The sequence below is a fragment of the Melitaea cinxia genome, chromosome 7 (assembly GCF_905220565.1).
Source record: "Melitaea cinxia chromosome 7, ilMelCinx1.1, whole genome shotgun sequence".
In the NCBI taxonomy this organism is placed as follows: Eukaryota; Metazoa; Arthropoda; class Insecta; order Lepidoptera; family Nymphalidae; genus Melitaea; species Melitaea cinxia.
The window spans coordinates 12618251-12641446 of record NC_059400.1 but is presented as its reverse complement, the minus strand read 5'-3'; the positions used below and the strand labels follow the sequence as shown (position 1 = coordinate 12641446).

Here is a 23196-nt window from a genome sequence, read left to right as displayed (position 1 = left end):
CATAATAATTTTGATTTCGTACCCAGGCATGGAGAGGATTACGGAACCCAGGACAAGCACCAGCTTGGTTTTCCAGAGTTCGTCGCTACCCCGTGCCCGCACACCGCATCATTGATCCCAGCGAAGGTACTTTAAATTTAATTATTTTCAAATTTTAAATATGTCACGAAATATTATTGCAAATATATGGTATTTCTGCAAATATATACAGGTGTGACATAATCATATAAAACACATTTCAAAGAAAGGTCTTTAAATTATTCTAACGATATTTCGGGGTTCGAATAATCGATAAATAGTATTTTAAGAAATAGAGTCAGTTAGAGTTGCTAGTTTTGAGTTAAAAACTACAAAAGAATGTTCTGGAGTATACTACCGCTGTGAGCTATATACTTACTTACAATTACAGAATTTTAGTATATGTACATAAGTTAAAATTTTATTTAACCGTACTGATTATAAACAAAAAAAAATATATCAAGCGTAAAAGTTTATTAGTAGGACTAAAAAAAATCGCATGAATTTAGATATTTAAAGATAAATATCTGTATCTTTAAATAGATTGCTTCCTCGTGACGTCCGAAGAAGGGGAGCTATTTTTCAAGTCGCCGTCTGACGAGCCAACGGTGTGCGGTATATACATGATAGCAGAGCCTGATAAGCGAATTCAGGTCATATTTAACTATCTAGATGTACCATGCGACAACGGCGGCTTAGTAGCGGTAAGTTGCACGCTAAACTGGTGTAAAAATAAATTTAAACATTATTGAGGGTAAAGTCAGGTTTTTATCCGAATTGTTTTGCTGTTTTGAAAAAAAAAGAAATGAACGAGGAAAACGTTAAAATAGAGATTAGTATTTTAAAGTGAATTTAGAGCAGTAGAGAGTTGATATAAGTAACAACTAATTTAAAATAGCTGATAAACAATACGAGTAAATCGTTAAAAACAGCTGCCATTATAAAATAAATATTCTTGATAAATTAAAGTAAAAAGCTTTTTAAAAAACAAGCTTTTATTATTTATTTATTATTAAGTTTTCCTTTAAAACTTTTACTGTCTACAAATTATACCTAACATCATTACACAATTTATATGTTATAAAAAGTTCATCATGTGATTTAAGTACTCGTATTTATTTAGTTTGAAAATTATAAAAATTAAAATCACTTCGATAAAGTTATTTAATTTACTTTTTTTATCTACGTAAGCTAATTTTGCGTATTTTTTTTTTTTTTTTTTGTTATCATCAAGCATAAAAAATATTAGTTCGCCATCTTTACAACTATGTCATATTGGATTCAGAGTTACGTCACTTTACTCAATTTACTCTACACAAGCCCTTTCGTTTGGTATCAATGTTGTAGAAGTGCATTAAAAATAATTATTATTATTATATTCTTTATTGCACACCATTAAAAGATACAAACAATAGTAGTACAATTAGAGGAAGATGTACAAAGGCGGTCTTATCGCTAAAAGAGCAATTTCTTCCAGACAACCTTTGGGTACAGGACAGGGCATAGAAAAGCAGTTTGGAAGTGTACAAATAATTGTTATATAAATTAGAATAAATTACAATAGAATATAAAATTATACGTATACATATACATATACACACATACATACTCACATACACACATACAACACATATATCTAATATATAAAATTCTCGTGTCGCGGTGTTAGTAGTTAAACTCCTCCGAAACGGCTTGACCAATTCTCATGAAATTTTGTGTGCGTATTGGGTAGGTTTGAGAATCGAACAACATCTATTTTTCATCCCCCTAAATGTTAAGGGTAGTCCACCCCTAAATTTTATTTTTATTTTTATGATACAACATTAAAAAATACACACAACACTAAATTTTCAACCCCTATATTTTATTTATTAACTACAAACTTTAATTTTCTTGGCAAGGTTTTTATTTTTATTTGTCATGACTTAGAATTAAAAAAAAATTATATTACTCTTAATTTTCCACCTACGATCTACGATCAACCCTTATTTTTTTCCATCGCAATTTTTATTTTTCATTGTTTTTAATAATATCCTTTAATTATTATTTTTTCTCTATTCAATTTGATCTGCCTTCGCCGGTCGATAACTGATCAACTATCAATCGATCAGTTATCCCCGCTAGATGTCTACCGTTGTCACCTCTCATACAGCAAAATTCACGGAGTAGGGATGAGAATGATACTTTCATTGTCTACAACGCTTTCGATTTTAAGTAAATCCCCGCACACTTAAAGTAGATAGTTTATTGGCAAAACAACGTTTGCCGGGTCAGCTAGTATAAATATAAACAATCCATAGACATTTATATCATCAGGGTGAAAGACGAAAAAGACAATCATGGCGAATTTAGCGACAAATAGTGAGCCTTAAGATACTTTTTGAAGCTAAAGAGTGATTGAGCTTGTCTTATAGAGAGATGAAGAGAATTCCAGAGCTTAATAGTTGTTACGGAAAAGGAGTTGGAGTAGAACGAAGAAGTGTGATGTGGAATCTTAAGAACCAGATTTGAGTTAGATCGACGGGACCGATCATGGGTGTCGCAAAGAAACGCAAAGCGTTCTTTGAGGTAGTGAGGTATGTCAGGATGGAATAATACACAATATAACAACGAGAGGATATGAGTTACCTGCAAAGATGGATTGGGAGCCACTTGATGTGCTTACGAAAGTTAGACATGGTCATATTTGCGGAGACCAAATATGAACCGTATGCAAAGGTTCTGGAGGTGCTCAAGCTTATTTAATTGCTGCTCATTGAGGTCAAGATAACAGGTATCAGCATAGACAAGAATTGGTAGAAGGAGTGACTGAAAATAACTAGTCCGCCATGTTTAGAAGTCCACCATATTGGATTTAGAGTAACGTTAATTTGTTTTCCGAGTTAATCTCAACAAACCCTTTAATTTGATACCTAGAGTATAGAAGTACATTAAGGAGGCAGTCACAGGGCTGTCAATTTGTAATTTGAATAATAAAATACCTGTAGGATTATAATGCATGATGTTCAACAAAAGGCATGGGCATTTTAGAGCCCACGGATGTTAATTTTAAATAAAAAATATGGGTCTCAAATTGACAATTTTTTTTTTAATACTACGTTGTATTACTTGACGATGAAAATTGAGCACAATACGTACGTTATTATATCCAGAACAATACTTTATTTTTAGTGGATTATATGCTTGTCGTGTTTGTGATGTAGCTTAACATTATAGTCTCTCATAAAACTGGTCATAAGTTAGACTGTAAAGCAACACGTTATGGCTTACAAAATAATTATTCAAACCATGCATTTGACTAGTTGTTACTAATTACGCATTTCACTTATAAGTTTACATTATACTTTTTGGAGAATGATTGATATTCATAATAATTAGATCATAATTTTAAAAATATATAAAATACTTAATAATCATAATAAATTTATTATTTATTTATTTTATACTTTATTGTACACCACAAATATATTACAAACAAAGCACAAAGATAGTTACAGACAGTGAAGTACAATGGGCGGACTTATGGCTAATTAGCCATTTCTTCCAGACAACCCATAATTTACTTAATAATTACTTAATAATCTTGAAATGAAAATCGAGTTTACCAAGCCCAGGATGCTAGCAATTTGACTTTCATTTCATTTTCAAATATTTTTATTGTAAACATAATTAGTTTCCTCATTTATATTCATGAAAATACAAAGAAAATAAACTCAGGACGTACGTTAAACCAAAAAAAAAATCTATTAAATATTTTTTCCAAAATCTTACAAGGGATTTCTTTATTAAATAAACCTAACATTTGCGGCGGTAATCTGTGTAAGGAAGAATTTTCATGAGTAAAAGTAGCTTATGGAAAATATATAAAATACGTCAAAAAGTAAGCGACGTTCTTCATTATCAATATTGTTACCTTTGATTCTGAAACATACACTCGTTATTAGTTTTTTATTTGAACGGCATCATTCACTTTGCTATAAAAATAATTTTAACTTGCACTAACATGCACACACCTACACGAACACACATTCACATCTTCATGTCATGCACTCACCTCTAACTGCAGTGGATAAGACGGAACATAGCCGTTTACTTTTTTAAATATAGTGTCTAGTGTATACATTATATTGAAACATACTATTGTATCATAACGCTGTTGGATTGCCTAATAAAATAAATAAATAAATAAACTTTTCTATGGACCAAACGCTCTTGTTACAAATTAAACAAAACGCTGATAAAAATATTTTTAACACGATGAAAAAATGTTTGAAAAGCATAAGTAAAAAATGATAAATTTCTTATATTGTTATAAAAAATATAATCATTTTATTAATAAACGAGATTTATTAATTTTCGTTATTAGTTTACTTTAATAGGTGTTATGTTACTCCTGATCAAGCGTTTCCAATAAAGGCGCTCTTTTTTTTTTTTTTTTTATTGATAGTCAAACGTTACTTCGCTACATGCATTGGCTGCCAAAAAATTAAGTACGAGGCGCACAATAACTGTGTTGAAAATTTTTCATCTCACCCGGTTTAAGTTAAATGAGGAGTATAGTTAAAGAGTACTTACTTGATCTTTTTGAAGTTTTCGACTTCAATAACAGTTTTACAAAAATTTTGTCCGTATATATTTACTACAATTTTTAACTTAAACGTATTAAAGTTCAAATACACACTATTTTCACAGAGAAAGAGTAGTATAACTAATTTCTTTCTTTTTCTTTTTTTTAAAAAGATGTTAGTGCTTTTTTTTCAGAACATTACGAGAAGTATAAATATGTAATTGCTATAATTTTTCCCATTAACGAGAACGATATAGTATGCTTGCTCCAATACGCTGTCAAACTGTAGTTTGGTAAATTTTATTCTGCTAGATACATGTATCTCACAATATTTTTACAACAAACGCATGATGATGTTAAAAATGAAGTAGAGCCTAGATTCGTATGATTTATTTTTGTGTTACCCACACACGAGGAGATCGATCGGGTCGCTTAGACCGAATATAAAATCATCATATCAAAAATTTCGATCTAGCGGTTACATCGTTTCATAGCTTAATTAGCTAAAGCACCGACACCGTAAGTCGGAGATGCAGGTTCGATCCCCGCTGGAACGGTCGATTTTTGATATGATATTAAAAATTGTTTAGAGCCTAGATCTTGAGATCAAATCCATTTGGCAAAAGATTAACCCTACTCCCACATTATCACGGCTCAGCAATTATTACCTACAACATAAATAAAATTAGTCTCAAGTTGTCATTTATATGATTGACAAAGTCAGAAAGTCGTTACAGACGATAATATAATTTATTTAGTTGTAATTCAATTGAAGGAAGTGAGATAATGGAATGTTACTTTAAGGTAACAAGATTGCAGTAGCTGACTTGATAACTTGACACTACAAAAGAAGTTAAAAGTTTTTAATTATATCTCAAGGAATAGAATCTGCATTAACTTAGCTAATTATTTGTTTCTTAGAAATCCTGAACAGTTAGTTATAACAATTTTACGCTCAAAGTTGCATAACTTTTTTTTAATATTGTAAGTGTTGAACTGTATTAATGTAGTATAATATCTAAAGTTTAAATATTTTAACTATTTATAATTTTTTGTGCTTTTAATCATTGTATTCGAAAGTGTTATGTACACTTGTGACATGCATATCAGATACTTTGTTATTGTATATTGTTTAATTTTGAATTTTTTAAATTTATGTTGTAAGTGTGCTTGTGAAATAAATAAATAACTAGTATTGGAGTTGAGTCAAACTCAACACACACACACACACACACTCACACACACACACACAAATGGAAAATCTATTCAAATAAGTAAAGTCGAAATAATAAAGAGTGTTACGGGTTGTCTTATACAATAATTAAAACATTAAACATTATATATAAATAGCAGTGATAAATCCGCAACTTTATTTCGCAACTTTATTTTTAAGAACAGTTACTATCTGTCACGTCTGTCTGTCAGTTCTTTGTTTCGCCCCGCTACCAACTTGATTATTCTCATACTAGCTACCCAGATAATTTTTTAATCTTATACTACCCACCAGACACCCCTTTTACAAGTAGCCTGGACATAGGTAATTAACGACAAGTAAAGAAAAATACTCATAGCTTAAGGGGAAGGAAACAGAAGGAGATTGATTGCTCAGCCGTTAAATCATACACCTCTTAACTATGAACCGTTGTATTGGTACGCGTGACTTTGTACTGAGCTATCTGACTAAGTCAATATTTTTTGATTAAATAAAAATGTGTTCTTTACACCATATGGTACAAAAATAGAAAATATATTTTTTTTTAATTGTTCTTTCAGATAATTACTAAGACTAGCTAAGACTTTACAAAAGTGATTATAAATATATCTCAGTCAATAATAAAATAGGTGATAAATAATAAAACTTAAAATAAATTTTCTTTCTTTGCACTTTAAATTAAACCTTTCATTAATTTTATGTATTGAGATGATCAAAGCAGTTACTTAACGCTAACAATGTATGTAGGTATATACTAACCGAAATGATTAAAAGGTTTATATATGAAATCAATCTTTTTCATAGTGGATTGATGGCTGGGAGCTGAATGGGCAAGTCTGGCCAGCTGATTCGTGGGATGATGACAGAGTTGTCGAGTCTTGTGACAGTCGACCCCAACGCAAATTGGTCTCCCGACAGAACGCTGCCTTAGTACAATATCGTGTACCGGCTCGCGGCAAAGGATTCGCGATCACTATAAGACATTTAAGGAATGCAAGGCGTAAGTACTTCTTATCACAAATTCTTTACGTAATGATTAAAAAATATATTATATATAACATAAAATAGAATAAAGTAAAAAAAGCAACAAAGAATACTTTTTTATTATTAAAAATAATCCATTGTGAATCTTTACCAATTAAAGTTCATGCATAATTAAATATTTAATTACTGTAAATTTCAGCTGTGCGCTCACCTCTTCTATTTTTTATTACGTCTCGAGAATTATTTGAAGCCCATGTAAATTGGAATTATTGGCTAAAATAAATTAAAAAAAAAATGTTACTGCTCTGAAATACAGTTTTGTAAAGATGAGTTTAACGTAACGTTTTCATCAAAACAAAAAATATTTGCAACGCTTATAGAAGGGTAGATTTAAACAATCACGTAAACTTTTACATCTCAATATAATTATTGTGTGTATAATATGTAATTTTAAATGGGATTATTTAAATTTCGTGGAGTTTTTACGAGTACTTTTTGAATTATCACTAATAATTCGATAGAACTAAGATTCGAGAAATAGTCGATGTAAATTATAGTGTTTTTTTTTTCGTTTGCGAGCAAATAAAATTATCAATCTAAATAATTCAAATCGAGAAAGGAGTATATGACATTTTATGATGCATGCGAATATTTGGCATCAAGTTTTAGTTTTAATTAAGAGTATCTTTATGTGACGTACAAATATTAGTTTTTTAAATAACAAACTTCAAATCACTATACATATTATTAGATAAATAAATGAGTATTATAAAACCCGCTTCGTTGTTTTAAAAATACATTGTATATTAAAAAAGATTTTATAATTTTTAAAATATGTTAATATTATTTGACGTCTCTTGTACAAATATAAATTTAAAAAATAAGTTTTTTTTTGTTTTTTTTTTTTTATACGTTTTCTTTCATTTTACGGAAAACAGGAAACAAAAATAAATAAAATAATGCTTTATTTTCTTCTTTGTTTGGCGTTGCTGAGGATTATCTTTTAATTAAAAGATTATACTGATTAGTAATTGTTCGCCCTTAAGTGGCTTAAGAGGGTCAGTACCAAGTAATTTCAATATATCTATACGAATTTTATAATAGGGAAAATTTGTCCGTGTTGCTATAATTAAACAATTAAGGCAATATTAAAAATATTGAGGCATTTATTAAGTCGTGCTATTTAGAAGCATCACAAACTCTAAGGAATTGTGATTTAAATAAAATAATTATTTGAGTCACGTTTGATACTACGTTATTGTGTCAATATTAAAATTGCAAGAAATATCATTCAAAATCATTCAAAATTATATCGCTACTAAAATCCTCATTGTTCGATACAAGACAGTGTAGTAAGCAGAGAAAGCTCTAAGAAAATAAAGAACTGGCGATGCTCCGCCCAACCACCATTTTAAGTTTTATATTACGCGAACTAATCCAAGCTTAAAGCCAAAATTGGTTTATTTATTATAAAAGCTAATATAACCTTAGCTCATAAAACCGTATTCATACTTAAATTAGAACCCTCCATAAAGTACTGATTCTTGTAATATCATAAATTTTTTCCTGTTTATCTTAATTCATAAAACACTGTTTAAAAAGCGACAAGGGGTTTATATTATTTTTGTTTACAATGACAAAATCAACATTTTAAATTTAAATGGAACACTTTTTCTAGATAACTTTAACAAGTGGTATTAATTACAAAATTTACTTATAAATGTCTTATTTTACTAGCATGCAACTTGATGCTGTTCGGATCTGAAGGTGTATACACGTTGCGTAACCACGGCGAAACTGGGAACTGCTCCATGCTTGCTGTTTCTCCAACCGCGGTCCGCGTTCTGGACCTTAACATCGGGCAGTCTATTAAAAAAGGAACGCTATTGAATGTGGAAACTGGAACCATTTCTCGTGTAAGAACGAAATTTTAGTAAATTTGAAAACTTATTTCCTTGAACCTGCACTGATATAAAATCTTTTTACGTTATTTTGTTTACGTTCTAGAGTATATTACTTAAAATTATATAAAAGACCTAAACTCAACTGTTAAGATCTGATCAGTAATAATAAAAGCGCGTGGATCATCCATTATTCTAATATATTCCGTTTTTACTTTCGGAATACATAAGTGCCTACAAATTTGTCGCTTCTTCGTTTTACTCCCGAGAATTTAAAAGAGGGAAAACTGAAAATATTTATATTTCTATAATTACGGTAGAAAATTTTAAATAATAATTATTCAAAATAAAACCTTAATATCTGATCTATATGTTATCTGGATGAATACATGTAATCTGAACCAAATAGCTTGTACTGAAATAAACATAAATATATAAAATATATATCTACAATACACATTTTAAGGTGTCAATAAATAAATCAATTTCCTTCCTTAATAATTTTATTATATACATTAAGATGTGAAGAAAAATTGTCATTCCTATCAGTGTAGGAACAAAATACAATCTAAGATGTAAATTAATCATTTTGAGCAGCGTGGTGGATTAAGCCCTTCCCTTCTCCAACATAGAGAAAACGGCGTATGTCCAGCTGTGGGGTGTTACAGGCTAAATCGTGATAATAGTTTTTACTACAAATTTGATATTTATCGAATAAGTAAAAATATGTAATCTTTTTCGGTGAAAATTACATTTGACACCTTTTACGGACCTTTTTTTATTGACTGTAATATGAATCAAATTGATTTTGTTATTTCCAAATGCATGAGAAATTATTCGTTATTAAATATTGGTAGATAAATATTTATTAAAACTTGTAACTATAAATAATTTATGTAAATACCTATGTACTTAAATAAATCAATCAATCATTACAGCCTATACAGTCCACTGCTGGACATAGGCCTCCACAAGTTTACGCCAAAAATAACGTGAACTCATGTGTTTTGCCCATAGTCACCACGCTGGGCAGGCGGGTTGGTGACCGCAGTACTGGTTTTGTCGCACCGAAGACGCTGCTGCCCGTCTTCGGGCAGCAGCGTATAAAAATCAAGCGGTAATAAATATATAATAATAATCAGCGTAAATAAATCAAGTATTTTACTAAAGTCGTAAATTTGAAAGTTTGTTAATGTGACTGGATTTTACTGAAATAATCCGTATTATTGAATGTTCCCAAAAAAGTCCACGGATCTATAACTGAATTAAATTTAACTAAATCAGCTTGTAACGTTTGCTCGTAACGTTTTAAAGGTCTCTTTCGCCAGATGTGTATATAGATCGGACAGAGATTAAATTGTTAGCCACACTGGTAAAAAAAAACTTAAATTAATTTGTATTTTATTCATACATAAATATTTATAACTCTCTATTTCCTTTTCTAAATTATATATCAAACGTGCAAGAGTAGATTTTTTGTGGTGTAATGAAAGTTCCTTTCAGCTTCCACTTGCATTATATTGTTTGAGAAGATTATCTTATTTGCAAAAGAAAATTTAATCATCCCGGTTCCCTCATCCCTACTCTTTATAGAAGCGCTTAGCAGCCCATATTTAATAATTATTTGTAAAAGTTAGAAAGACGCTTATAATGTATGTTGTAAACCAAAAAAAAAATTGTAAAAATGTTTTCGATAAAGAAAGTATCAAGATCTTGATCGGTTATCTAAACAGGGTACATTAAATGTCATCACAACTGAGTGAAGCGCTAGTAATTTGAACCTCTCACCTGATTATTATAATATGTATAATATAACTGATGTTTTTCTCTAACTCTTGAAATTTATTGTTTTATTGTGTTTTATTTGTCTCGGTTATTATCCCCCAATAATATTTGTCCTCATAATAATATCTTTCACACAAAACATGACAGACAGCGATCCGTTACATTTTTATTATATGTATTGATGAGGATGCGTTGGCGCAACGGTTACAGCACTGGTTTGTGGCTGTTGCGCTGGTGGTTGCGAGTTCGATAGCCGACATGAAAAACTATTGGCCATACAGATGTTTGCCGTGGTCTGGGTGTTTGTGCAGTCCTTGTGGGTTTTCTTACCCGTGCCTTGGAGAGCACGTTAAGCCGTTGGTCCCGGTTGTTATCATGTTCAGCCGATAGCGATCTTTACTCATAGTAGGGAATATATCCGCTAACCATGGTGGTGGATTAAGCTCTGATCCTTCTCCTACATGGGGAAAGAGCCATGCCCAGCAGTGGGATATTACAGGCCGAAGCGATTGTGTGGTCTTCTGAATTAAAATGACTTATTGATGCAGGTCTTTTAGATTATTTAGTGCTTAAAGTATGTACCTTTGTGTACCTTTTTTATAATATAAAACCTATTTGTGTATTTAATTAATTTTTTGAAAACTTAATGACTAAAACAACGGCTTGTTGGTTCTCATTCTCAGCATAAAATTCTTTACTTAAATATACTTTAAAATCACTTCACTATACAAAGCAGACAATATTTTTTAATAAATATAGTCAATCTGAAAAAATAACCACTAATTCAGAACGAACAGACGGTGAGAAGAACGGGCAAGAAAAACCCGAGTCTTTTTTTTTCTTTTTTTTTATCCTAAGATCCTCAGGTTATAGTTTTAGGGAAACAGAACTTTCAGAATTATTTTTTAAAAAACAGCCAATACAACTAACAAATAATAATATACCTCATCTCCACATCTTTGCTGCATTAGTATACCTATTTTTGTAGGTACTATATTCTAAATTTCTATACAGGTACAGATTACATCTGCCTGCTTGAATAAATTAACCCTTGTTTACATACGTTCGTTTGTCCAGTGCACAAAGCGTGGCCTTGTGGACTACGCGGATATTGGGGGAGCCAGCGGCCTTGACCACACCAAAATGGAAATCTACGACAGTATATGTGGTCTAGACTCGAACGAAGGTAATATTGAAAAACGATAATATTTAGACTATTTAGTTTGGGGTATTTATATTCCTCATGTTACAGTTTAATTGTTCTCGTTTTATTTGCGTAAAGATAATGAGAGGTTTGCTTCATGTTGGTCGTATATATATATATATCATGTCTATTTACATTCTTCTGTTTACGATATATAATAAGTAAGTATTTTAAACTCATTAGGGATTATAGTTAAGTTTTACAAGTGTTCATTAAATAATAATAGTTATAAGTAGGTAATTGTTTCGGCATGTTCATCCCGATAAATACAAGTAATACTATATAAAAAAATAAATATTGAAATATTGAAAATAATATTTAGTCAAGCACAACGAAAACGTGAATTATTTGTTGCTCTACGTATACCTAAACCACATCGACAACTCTACGTTTTAGAGAACTAAGAACAAGGATAATTGTGTGTTAACTTGTTAAGTAATGATAAAAATTATTATCACTTAATTATTACATATATTGTATATATATCTAATTATAAATACATTTTGAACAACAACGCACTCGCTTGAATCTGCTTCTAGACTGCGATGTAAATTATCTGTTGTGGCGTAGCAAAGATGTCGTGCCGTTATAGTGTAAAGTTACACTACGTTCGTGACACTACGAAGTGTATGTTTTAACAAGCATAAAGTACGCACTACGCTTGACATATAACAAAGACTGACTGATGGTTCACGTCTAAATGGAAGTAAACGAATAAAATAGCTTGAACAAAGGGAATTCTTATACTTTTAACTGAGATCGTTATACATTTTTTACACATTATTTTGAAAAAGTAAAACAATTTTAATTTCAATCTAAAAATAAAAGGAATGAAGATTTTATTTTCATTTTATAAGTAATTATTTAAATTCAAAATTATTTGTCGAATGTATTCTACATGCACTCGCGGCTTAAGTCCAATATAATTATATTAATTTAAACTGTTTTTGTTATCCCAGTTTTTGAATCAATAATTTTCTGATAAATTTTTCTCTCACCCAAATGAAAATGGCAATAACAAAATGAAATCATGACTTATGCACCTCTCGTAAAAGTATAATTAACCTCTCATCTTTCAATAAAAAAAAAAAAATAACCAATTCCTTCACAAAGGAGATCCTCACGACATCCTTTTGATTGATGTACCTTTGTGACCGCTTCGATAAGAAGTTATTGACTTTCTGAAACATGATTGATGTCACATGTGCTTTCCCTTTGATCTACCCACGCTGGGCAGTCCGATTTATCGATGGCCCAATAACAACAGGTCGAGAGAATTTAAATTTTCAGAGAGATTAGTATTAGATTAGTGTTCGTTTTTTTTTTTTTCATAATAGGAAATTGTCTCAGTTCGTATAATTTAAGCCATTTTTGTCACTGCATTTCATCGTTATAGTAAATTTATGCACCGATGTACAATGGGTTGATGTTCCGCTGAAGCACGTGTCATAATTTCTTCTAATAATTAGATTAAAGATTCTGTTCTATGTATCCAGTTGCTTTTAACACTTCTGTAAAAAATAATGCATGATGATATGCAATAATGTATATATTTTTTAATAAGAACAGTATAATCAGATTTTTTTAATTTATATATATATAAATAAATTTCGTGTCGCGATGTATGTGTGCGATAAGCTCCGAAACTACTAAACCAATTATTATTTTTATTAATTTTTGTAAGCATCTGTAATTTGGTCCAACTTGTTGTCAAATTGGACTTCTTAGATGGCGCTGCTATCGGCATGTAAGCAATCAAATTTGGTAGCTGTTTTTCGGGCAGGACAACGTTTGCCAGGTCCGCTAGTCATTATATAGTTTTCATTCGAATCCAATAGACATTTACCAATAATTGCTATGATGATACAACATTAGAATTAATGCCTAATGTCGCGTTATGTAGTCAAAAAAATACTTTCGTAATTTGTCAACGTCAACACAAACAAGAAATAATAAATATTTAAGTTATACAATAAAATACAACAAACTGTCTTATCTTTTAACAGCGATCTCTTCCTAACAACCAAGTTGAAGGAGCAGGCAAAAGGTGAAGAGAGTATATAGATTACAGAGTAAAAAAACTATATACACACAACTAAACAACCACTCATCGTATCACAAAGACTTAACACGTCTTTAGCGGTGCAAAAATTGTTTGGGCTATATGCAAAAAAATTGTTTGGGCTATATGTGGGCACACTGACAAGACCCTTAATATTTCGACGTCATTTCATTATTTAAAATCAGTCTTTAGTAGCCTGTCAGAATATCTTACTTTTATTTTATTATAGAAGAAAACGTGATCGCTTTATTATTTCATAATTTTCATTGTTAACGTCAACTTCAAGCTTTGCGAGACCTAAAAGCTTGTAAATTGAATCAACTCAAATAAAATTATGTTGCTATGCACATTATTCCAAAGTCAATATGTTATTATGTATTGGTAATTTTTGGGGTGTCACGTCTTCTTAAAATTAATAAAGATCTTTCCTTTAAGCAAAATTTTCAGGAAATATTCCATTAGTAAATATTAAACTACAAAAAATGATATTAATATATAAACATGACTTAGACGCGTTAAGCTACATTATTTATATACTTAGTAGTAAATCTATACAAATAAATAAAATGAGTGTCTGTTTGTAATATTAAAATAACTGCTTTTACTCAATGCAAGTGGATACACGGTACATATACCAAAATAACATTTTTTATAAATTTTGTCTGTCTGTCTGTCTGTTTGTTCTAGCTAATCTCTGAAACAGCTGGACCAATTTTAATGGCACTTTCACTAGTAGACAGCTGATTTAATAACGAGTAACCTGTATTTTAGAAATGTTTCTTAATGCTATGTTGTGTGAACAATAGCTTTTTTTGTTGAATTCCACGTGGATGAAGTCGCGGGCACAGCTAGCTTATGAATAATATATAACATTCTTGTTTGAGAAATGAGGTCGGACAAATGCCTTTTACGTCTGATGCCTCTTCGTAGTAAATTCTCTTTGTCTAAAGACAATATCATTGTCAAAGGTATTGACCATTTCTATTAGGTATTTCTAAGACGAGTGTAACTATAGGATCCATTTATTATTTTCCGTGTGCGCATCAACATTTGTAGGCACTATTTATTTTTAACCGACTTCAAAAAAGGAGGAGGTTACTCAAAAATATTGTATATATATATATATATATATATATATATATATATACACAGTCCGATGTACCGGTACGGGTACCGGGTACCGATTTTGATAATTCTTTTTTGTTGGAAAGGAGATATCCCTGGTGTGGTACCATGATAAGGAAACCAGGATCTGATGACGGAATCCCAGAGAAATCGAGGGAAACTCAAAATCCGCATAACTTTTTACTGGGTGTACCGATTTTGATAATTTTTAATTTAATCGAAAGCCGATGTTTATCATGTGGTCACATTTAAATTGCATCGAGATCTGATTAGAACTTTTGGAGTAATCTTTGATAATGCGTATTTACTTGACTAATTTTTCATCTACCAACGTTGTATTACTTGTAGATATAATTTGAAGTCGATTTTTTTTCGTTTGCGTGCAAACACAATTATATTTGTTTAAGTTAGAATCCACGATTTTATTCATTAGGTTATTTAAAAAATTTGTTTAGGTGATGTAAACTTCTTACACGCGAAGAACAAAAACAAAAAAATATAAAATTTTACAATTAATGCTCACAACGGTACAAACTCGTAAACTTTATTATACTTTTAATAATTACTGTTTAGTATTATAACAGAATTCTATTAAAATACTCTATTTAATATTTTGAATTTTATTTCTATTCCTCAATTGTATCTATCTATATGTTCGTAGTCTACTCTTTTTAATTTTACGATATTGTCAAGACAATGTTTTTATAGATGACAATTAAAAAAAATTGATACGTGCACAATAGAAAATATTGCAGTGCCAAGTTTGTCTGGGTCATTATAGTAGTCACCATAAAATTGTGTCCAAATTTTGTACGTCACTCAAGAGCTACATTCACAATAGTAATACAATTTGGGAAACTATTTTGGAATGATACGTGGACGAAAATACAATCAGAATTCTGTATGAAGGCGTTTATTTCACATTTCCAAAACACGGTGAATGAATACGGTATGCGTGAAAATGCGTTTCAAACAACGTTTTGAATTAACATTCGGGTATCTCTGTAGCGGAAATGTACTGTTTCACACAACAATTGTCAGTTTTAATTGAATTTAGTTACTAACATAGTCTTACATTAATAAATTAGTGAGAAATCTAATTTTTATAAGTATATCTCTCAAATTGTATTACAAACAAAGAATGGTGTAAAAAATGAGTTTATCTTAAGAGGAGTGATTAATTTTCTGTATATTTTTAACTATCAAATGTACTTTTTAACCGACTTCCAAAAAAGGAGGAGGTTCTCAATTCGACTGTATTTTTTTTTAATGTATGTTACATCAGAACTTTTGCCCGTGTGGACCGATTTCGACAAATTTTCTTTTAATCGAAAGGTGGTGCGTGCCAATTGGTCCCATTTAAATTTATTTGAGATCTAACAACTACTTTTCGAGCTATATCTCATAATGCATTTTTACTTGACGCTTTTTTCGTCGACCTACGTTGTATTATACCGCATAACTTTCTACTGGATGTACCGATTTTGATAATTCTTTTTTTGTTGGAAAGGAGATATCCCAAGTTTAGTACCATGATAAGGAAACCAGGATCTAATGATGGAATCTTAGAGAAATCGAGGGAAACTCTTGAAAATCCGCAATAACTTTTTACTAGGTGTACCGATTTTGATAATTCTTTTTTTGTTGGAAAGGAGATATCCCTAGTTTAGTACCTTGATAAGAAAACCAGGATCTGATGATGGGATCTCAGAGAAATCGAGGGAACTTCTTGAAAATCCGCAATAACTTTTTATTAGGTGTACCGATTTTAATGATTTTTAATTTAATCGAAAGCCGATGTTTATCATGTGGTCACATTTAAATTTCATCGAGATCTGATAACTACTTTTAGAGTAATCTTTGATATTGCGTTGTTACTTGACTATTTTTTCGTCGATCTACGTTGTATTACTCGTCGATGTAATTGAAGTCGGTTTTTTTTTCGTTTGAGAGCAAACACAATTATACGAGTAACGTGTTTATTTTATCAGAATATAAATGTTTTAATTTTCTATTTAGTAGAAGGGTCTCATTTAAAAAAAGAAGAAAGACAGAATAAGAACTGAATCTACCAGGTGAACTAATACGGATCGACTTATTCTAAAACATTTAAATTTTGCTCTCGACCGACAAGATTGGATTTTTTACAGAATTTAAATTAAAAAAAATATCTTTACTTAATTCCTGTCAATGATTTACCTAAACTATTGATGCAAGTGTGATCCTATTATCACGGGTAGTAATTAAATTCGCGATACTTTTTACCAAAACATATATTTAACGTCAATAATCATTTTTATGATGAAATGTATATTTCTCTTTTTTCAGCGCATCGTCCAATACTAATCGCGTGCGAGGACACAGTCGTCCGACTGGTCTCCAGCGGGAGATACCAGAATTCGATCACCGTGGCATTCTCTTCACTTCCCTTCGAACACTATGAACACGCTGATTTGATCTGCGGAATTAATGATATTTAAACGCACAGTCATTAACCTGGACATCGCTTTGACTCTGGCGACTTAAGATGTTCTCGCCTTTGATCCCTTGTAAATCCTAAGTACGAATTGTTTATTGAACATATAAAAAAAATCTTATATAAAATGCTAAATTTTATTTTATATTGTTAAAAAAATATAAAAGAATGACGTAAATTGCATGTTTCCGGAATTCAAAACTTGTCTCATATTTAAAATAAAATATGGATGTTAAAAAAATTATATTTTATGCTATTAGACTGAATTATGTATATGTTATTAGTTTATCTCATCACTAAATATTCGATAAGTGGCAAATTTTCCTTAACTATCTATACTGTATAAGATTAATATAGTGATTTAAAATAATTTTCAAAGTAGAAATAGCATACTTACAAAATTACTTTGTAATTCTAAATGTATTCTCACGTAACGTACTTCAGAAATAAACGTAGAAACTGTATGTATCTAGTCAATCGGTTAAGACGGGTAGATATTTCCCAGCCGCCAAATAAATAAGGTAGTTTATATCGAAGCATTTGTTTAATTTTATCTTTGGATGATATATTTATTGAATTATTATGTTTTCAACGAGAATTTGTTTTTTATTTCTCCCTTTTAAAAGTAAAATTTTATGTGAAAAAGAAATAGTGCTTGTAAAAATTTGTATCTACACTATACTGATCTTTGTAGTGATCTGAGCATGTGTGTTGCATTATGTATACATTCGTGTCTTTGTATATAGTTAGAGCGCACATTTTAACCCTTAGAGAGTGATGTTTAATAAAATGTGTCACTATATGAAATTATTTCAAATAACAAAACCCTTCAACAACTTTTCATTCCTATGTGTAAGTATTACAATTTTATTGAAATATTTAAAGTAATATTTAAGTTGATGTGTGTGTATAATAAGTAAATAACTAAACATTTTTTAATATCATATCAAAAATCGACCGTTGATATTAAAAACATATTTAGAATTTCCTAATGTGTGGGTGACACAAAAATAAAATCGTACAAAGTAAATAACTGTTCTTCCATGGGTTTATGGTTAAATGAAATTATGTTACACGGAACGTATTAAAGTTAATAATTACTTCTAACTTTTATCTGAGCAAGAACTGACTCAAAGTTTTTTAATATCATTAACAAGATGGGGAACGATTTAGCGTCTTTAAAAAAGAAGAAATTTTGTTAATACGAGTGTGTATATGCCTCATTATATTTTTTATCTTTTAAGAATCGATTTTAATTTTCGTGGCCAAAACAATAAAAGTATTGAATAATATTGGCAAATACGAATTCCCGGGGATTGAAAATATTAATAGGCATAACGACATATATGTAGGTCTATCTTGCAAAAATCAAACGTTATCCTCAAAAATTAATGCCAATTTTTTTACTGCTGCGTTGATACTGGCTGCACGAAATCAAAAATTACTAAACTTCAAAGGCACTATGGAATCGTCGTATTAAACTTATAGCAGCGGGAGGCAGATATGAACGGAAGAATCGTTAACACACCAGCAAGGGTACCTTTTAACTTCGGTTTGTGAATGATATAGCTATAATGACATGAAATGTACGAGACATCAACACTCAATGATTTAAAAATTAAAATTTGAGTGTATGTATGCATGACATTAAATCCAACGAGGTAAGTCCATTATAGAAAATAAGGTCAACTGCCGAAATCAGCTCGCGTTTGAGAAGTTTCGCGAATTTTTCGCGAAGTTTTCTTAAGCATTCATTTCGCTATTGATCTGTGACTATGATAGAGTTGTGTTGAATGTTCCTCAGACTTATCAGGTATTTTTATTATTATACGTGTTATTCATTACGTTACAGGGTACGTTGTAGTAGTAAAGCAATAAGCAATACTAAATACTGTTTTAAATTCAAGAGAATTATACATACTATGCAGGGGAAAAGTGTACGAGATGATCCTATGAGGCACAAATATCATAAAATATATATAATTCTCATGTCACAATGTTAGTTAAAATACTCCTTTGAAACGGCTGGACCGATGTTTATGAAATTTTGTGTGCATATCGGGTAGGTCTGAAAATCGGCCAACATCTATTTTTCATACTCCTAAGTTATAAGGCGGGGAGGATTAAGGTGGTTAAATAGCATATATGGCAAAACAAGGTTTGTGTGTGTGTGTGTGTGTGTGTGTGTGTGTGTGTGTGTCTGTGTCTGTGTGTGTATTATGGGTTCTAAAATGTTACCTGAAATAAAGATTTACTATTTTTTTTTTTTGATAAAGTTGATTTAAAGCTTATAAGTATTTATAGGCAAAAATCTCGCTGCAAAATTATTACTTTCATCACGTCGATAATCAAACTCCGATATCTAAAAACCTTTACAAATCGGCAAATACTTCGATAATCGGGTGCCAGTCAAAAAGTGCCCACAAATACTTTTAACTAAAATGATTTTAGTTAATTTGCCGAAAAATTTTATTCACTTCTTAACTTAGATCAACTAGAGATCAACTCGTACATCTTTCCCCCAATTAAAGTAATTATAAATATTCCATTCAAAAGTGTTATAATTTCACAGAAAATTAACAAAGCAGCTAAGTTTTGCAGTACTATAGATATATAGTACAATTCAAAAAAAAGCTATGCCTAAAGTAAGTTCATCACGTAAGAGGCCAAGATCTAAAGAGCTCTAGGACTGTTAAGTAAAATTTATGTTTTTTTTTTAATCTTTTATTTAATGGGAGTTTAATCACTTAGTGATTATGTCACCCCCGTAACATAAATTATACAAAGTGACAACAACAAAAACATAGGCATATAAAAATAAGTAACATTATACTTAGTTAAAAAAAAAGATAATAATAATAAGCCACGGACCAAGAACAAAGCCGCAGTTATGTGTGATTTGTTCTTGGTCCCCCGCATATCCTAACTTTTGACACAATATGATTGATCTAACCTTAATTATTCTCTTAGATATACAGCAAATAACATCCTGCACAGCACCCTAGCATCCTCCGAAAAGGGAGAGGCCAAGGCACTGTTGCAAGCCCCTACATCTGATCCCCAGCCTAGCCTTGTTTCTCCGACTCGTTCCGGTCACACTACATCAACACATGATAAACATCCTCAATGACATCACAAACTGGACAATTTGAAGAATCAGTTTTTCCCATTAAATGTATGAACTTGTTGGATGGAATGTGACCAGTACGCATTCTCAACAAAGCGGCTCAGACTGTACTGTTTTATACCAAATAACTTTCAATCGCGAACGCTCGTCAAAATACTCGCGCCATTTGGATCTACAGAGTGTTTTTAAGTTACTAAACCAATCTGAGTGTAACGGCAAAATTTTTGTTATAATTGGAAATTTCAAATTATAGCAGTTACAACTTTTTAACTGTTTGAATGAATTGCAAATTACCTTTAATTACTTTAGAACCTTTACAGCTCAAAGGTGTAAGTGGTGTTTATTAACGAATAAAGTTGAATGTAGTTTTGAATTTCGTTCGCGGTGAAATTTATACTTACACTACATGTTTCCCGCAACGTCATCTGCATTTCATGATTAGTTAATAAACGTTTATCTTTTTAAATTCATCAGTCTACGTTTAATTATAAAGCAAAGAATAATTTATAGTTTTTGGAGTTACTCCAGCCCATCTGAATAACATACTGTGTACGTCAATTGCCGTGTACCTAGAGAAGAACTCCAACCATACTTGAACCTCCTATAGTGTCGAACGTCTAGGGCAACCCAACAGATTAGTAAAAATTTCTTCATCTTGATGTTCTCGTCGTACTGACACGACTACGTACGTACTACACGCCAAAAATGGCGTGAACTCATGTGTTTTGCCCATAGTCACCACGCTGGGCAGGCGGTTTGGTGACCGCAGGATTGGTTTTGTCGCACCGAAGACGTTGCTGCCCGTCTTCGGCTTGTGTATTTCAAAACCAAAGAATTACTTAGGTAAGGTGAAATAAAACTAGGTTAGTTTTAATTAAAATTTATTGAATAATTGTCTGAGTAAGGTTGTTATTTGATATTTAAACCAAACCATTATGACTATATTCTAAAATATTCCGATAAAAATATTTGCCTTTACTACAGTGAAATAAATTATCGTGTCAATGTACAGTAATCTACGCGTTACTGGACTTTTTTAAGTTTATATTTTCTTAATAATTTCTACAACAAAGGTAAAATGAATTAAATAGTGGTATACATATTTATTTATAATTAAATATAATAATACCTTTATATACAAATTAATAATGCAGTACGTATAATTATATTTTTAGCAAAATTATTTTAAACAAATTAAAACTTTCATAACTTTTACTGTAGATCACTGTACATTCTATTTAAGAATAGTCTTATTTATTCAAAATTTTATTTCTCTATTTCAAAATTATATATAGATGAGACTAAGATAAACGGATAGATCTAAAGCGTCATAGCACACAATTTTGAAATCCAAAGTTATTAACATATATTGTCAATGTCATTTGCATTTCAGTTTTTATATGTTATTTATATGAATAAGTGCACACCTATATGTATACGTTACATAGCACCTATTTTTAAGCAATACCTACCAGATTCTGAAACATTTATATTTTGTTTCTTAACATTAAATTATAGATATAACGATATCTATAATATTATGGTTGATAGACGAAAGTGTACATTCAACAATGGGTTTTATTACAAAACATAAAAGAATAAATGAAAGACGCTACTTATATAATATATAATTAAAAATAACTGATTTATCGTAGGTATAACAGGTCACAATGTCTCTTCCTGTTGTTGTCAATTTGGTCTTGCTTTAACGGGTAGTGGAACATTTTTTTAAATGAAAGATACGTTATTGTCGAAATGTAGAATGCGTTTTAAAAATCCTGTTACTATTCATTTAGTAACGGTTACATTTCTTGGCCATATTATATTGCATGAAACAAAATAATAAAAATACATCTTTCTTTGTATTACTAGACACAGAAATCAGACTATTGTATTTAAACATAAATGCAACTAGTTTGGTCTTCTGATATCGCAATTATAAATTTATAGTTCAGATATAAAGTTTAATACAGACACACTAAATAAGAATAAATACGAATAAAAAGTCAAAAAAGAGGTCATCAACCATAACATCAACATCAACCATAACATCATATTTAAGAAAATATTTACATTTACGTTACATTTTATATATTTACGTAAAAATGATTAGAAATTAAGTGCATTTGTATTATCGAAAGTAACATTTACATAAAATTATATTCTTATATAATTTGCTTCGAAAAATATATTTAAATTATTTTTATTCATAATTTCATCAAAAAAATCTTTTCGGGCCCGACTGTTTCACTTCAAAAAACAGTTTAGCAGTGTTATTAGGTGAACAGAAATAAACGTCACGCTTTTACCAAACACTTTCGTGATTAGAAATTAATGTTATATTCCGTAATGTAAATTGACATACAAATCAGTATGCGTGATTTATAGCAGAGGGTTCATTAAATTTAATCAAACTGCAATCGCACGAGCAATTACGCGATAAATATTAATTCATCATACGGTCGTCAATCGAAATCAATGATCTCTTGCGTATGTTCAAATACATTTTCCGATAACGCCCAAATCAGTCCAGTAGCAATTACTGGTATTAGTATCTTAGGTAGCAGATTGTAATTTGAAAACATATGAGTCCATTATTCTTATTTTCAGGCTAATTAAAGTTATTAAAAAGCGATTACAAATCTTACCGTAACGATAGCAATCCTCAACCCACCGATACAAAGTTGGCATTGATTTATAATATCAATGGGACTAGTCTGCATGTTAGAACACT

General features: G+C 30.6%; 1 protein-coding gene across 2 annotated transcripts; it reads left to right on the top strand.

Annotated features, from left to right (window-relative positions):
• The first annotated feature begins 626 nt into the window (after positions 1-626).
• Positions 627-18137, top strand: LOC123655002 (corticotropin-releasing factor-binding protein). Of its 2 annotated transcripts, XM_045590851.1 has the most exons (5): positions 627-722; positions 6603-6798; positions 8520-8698; positions 11546-11654; positions 17188-18137. In XM_045590851.1, the coding sequence occupies exons 1-5, from the start codon at positions 642-644 to the stop codon at positions 17337-17339; spliced, it is 717 nt and encodes a 238-aa protein (XP_045446807.1). In that variant the 5' UTR covers positions 627-641; the 3' UTR covers positions 17340-18137. The 2 variants fall into 2 exon arrangements, 1 of the variants encoding a protein (XP_045446807.1); XR_006743301.1 differs by lacking the exons at positions 627-722; positions 6603-6798; positions 8520-8698; positions 11546-11654 and adding exons at positions 14760-14786; positions 16879-16934 and having other exon boundaries at positions 17188-17242.
• The last annotated feature ends 5059 nt before the right edge of the window (positions 18138-23196 follow it).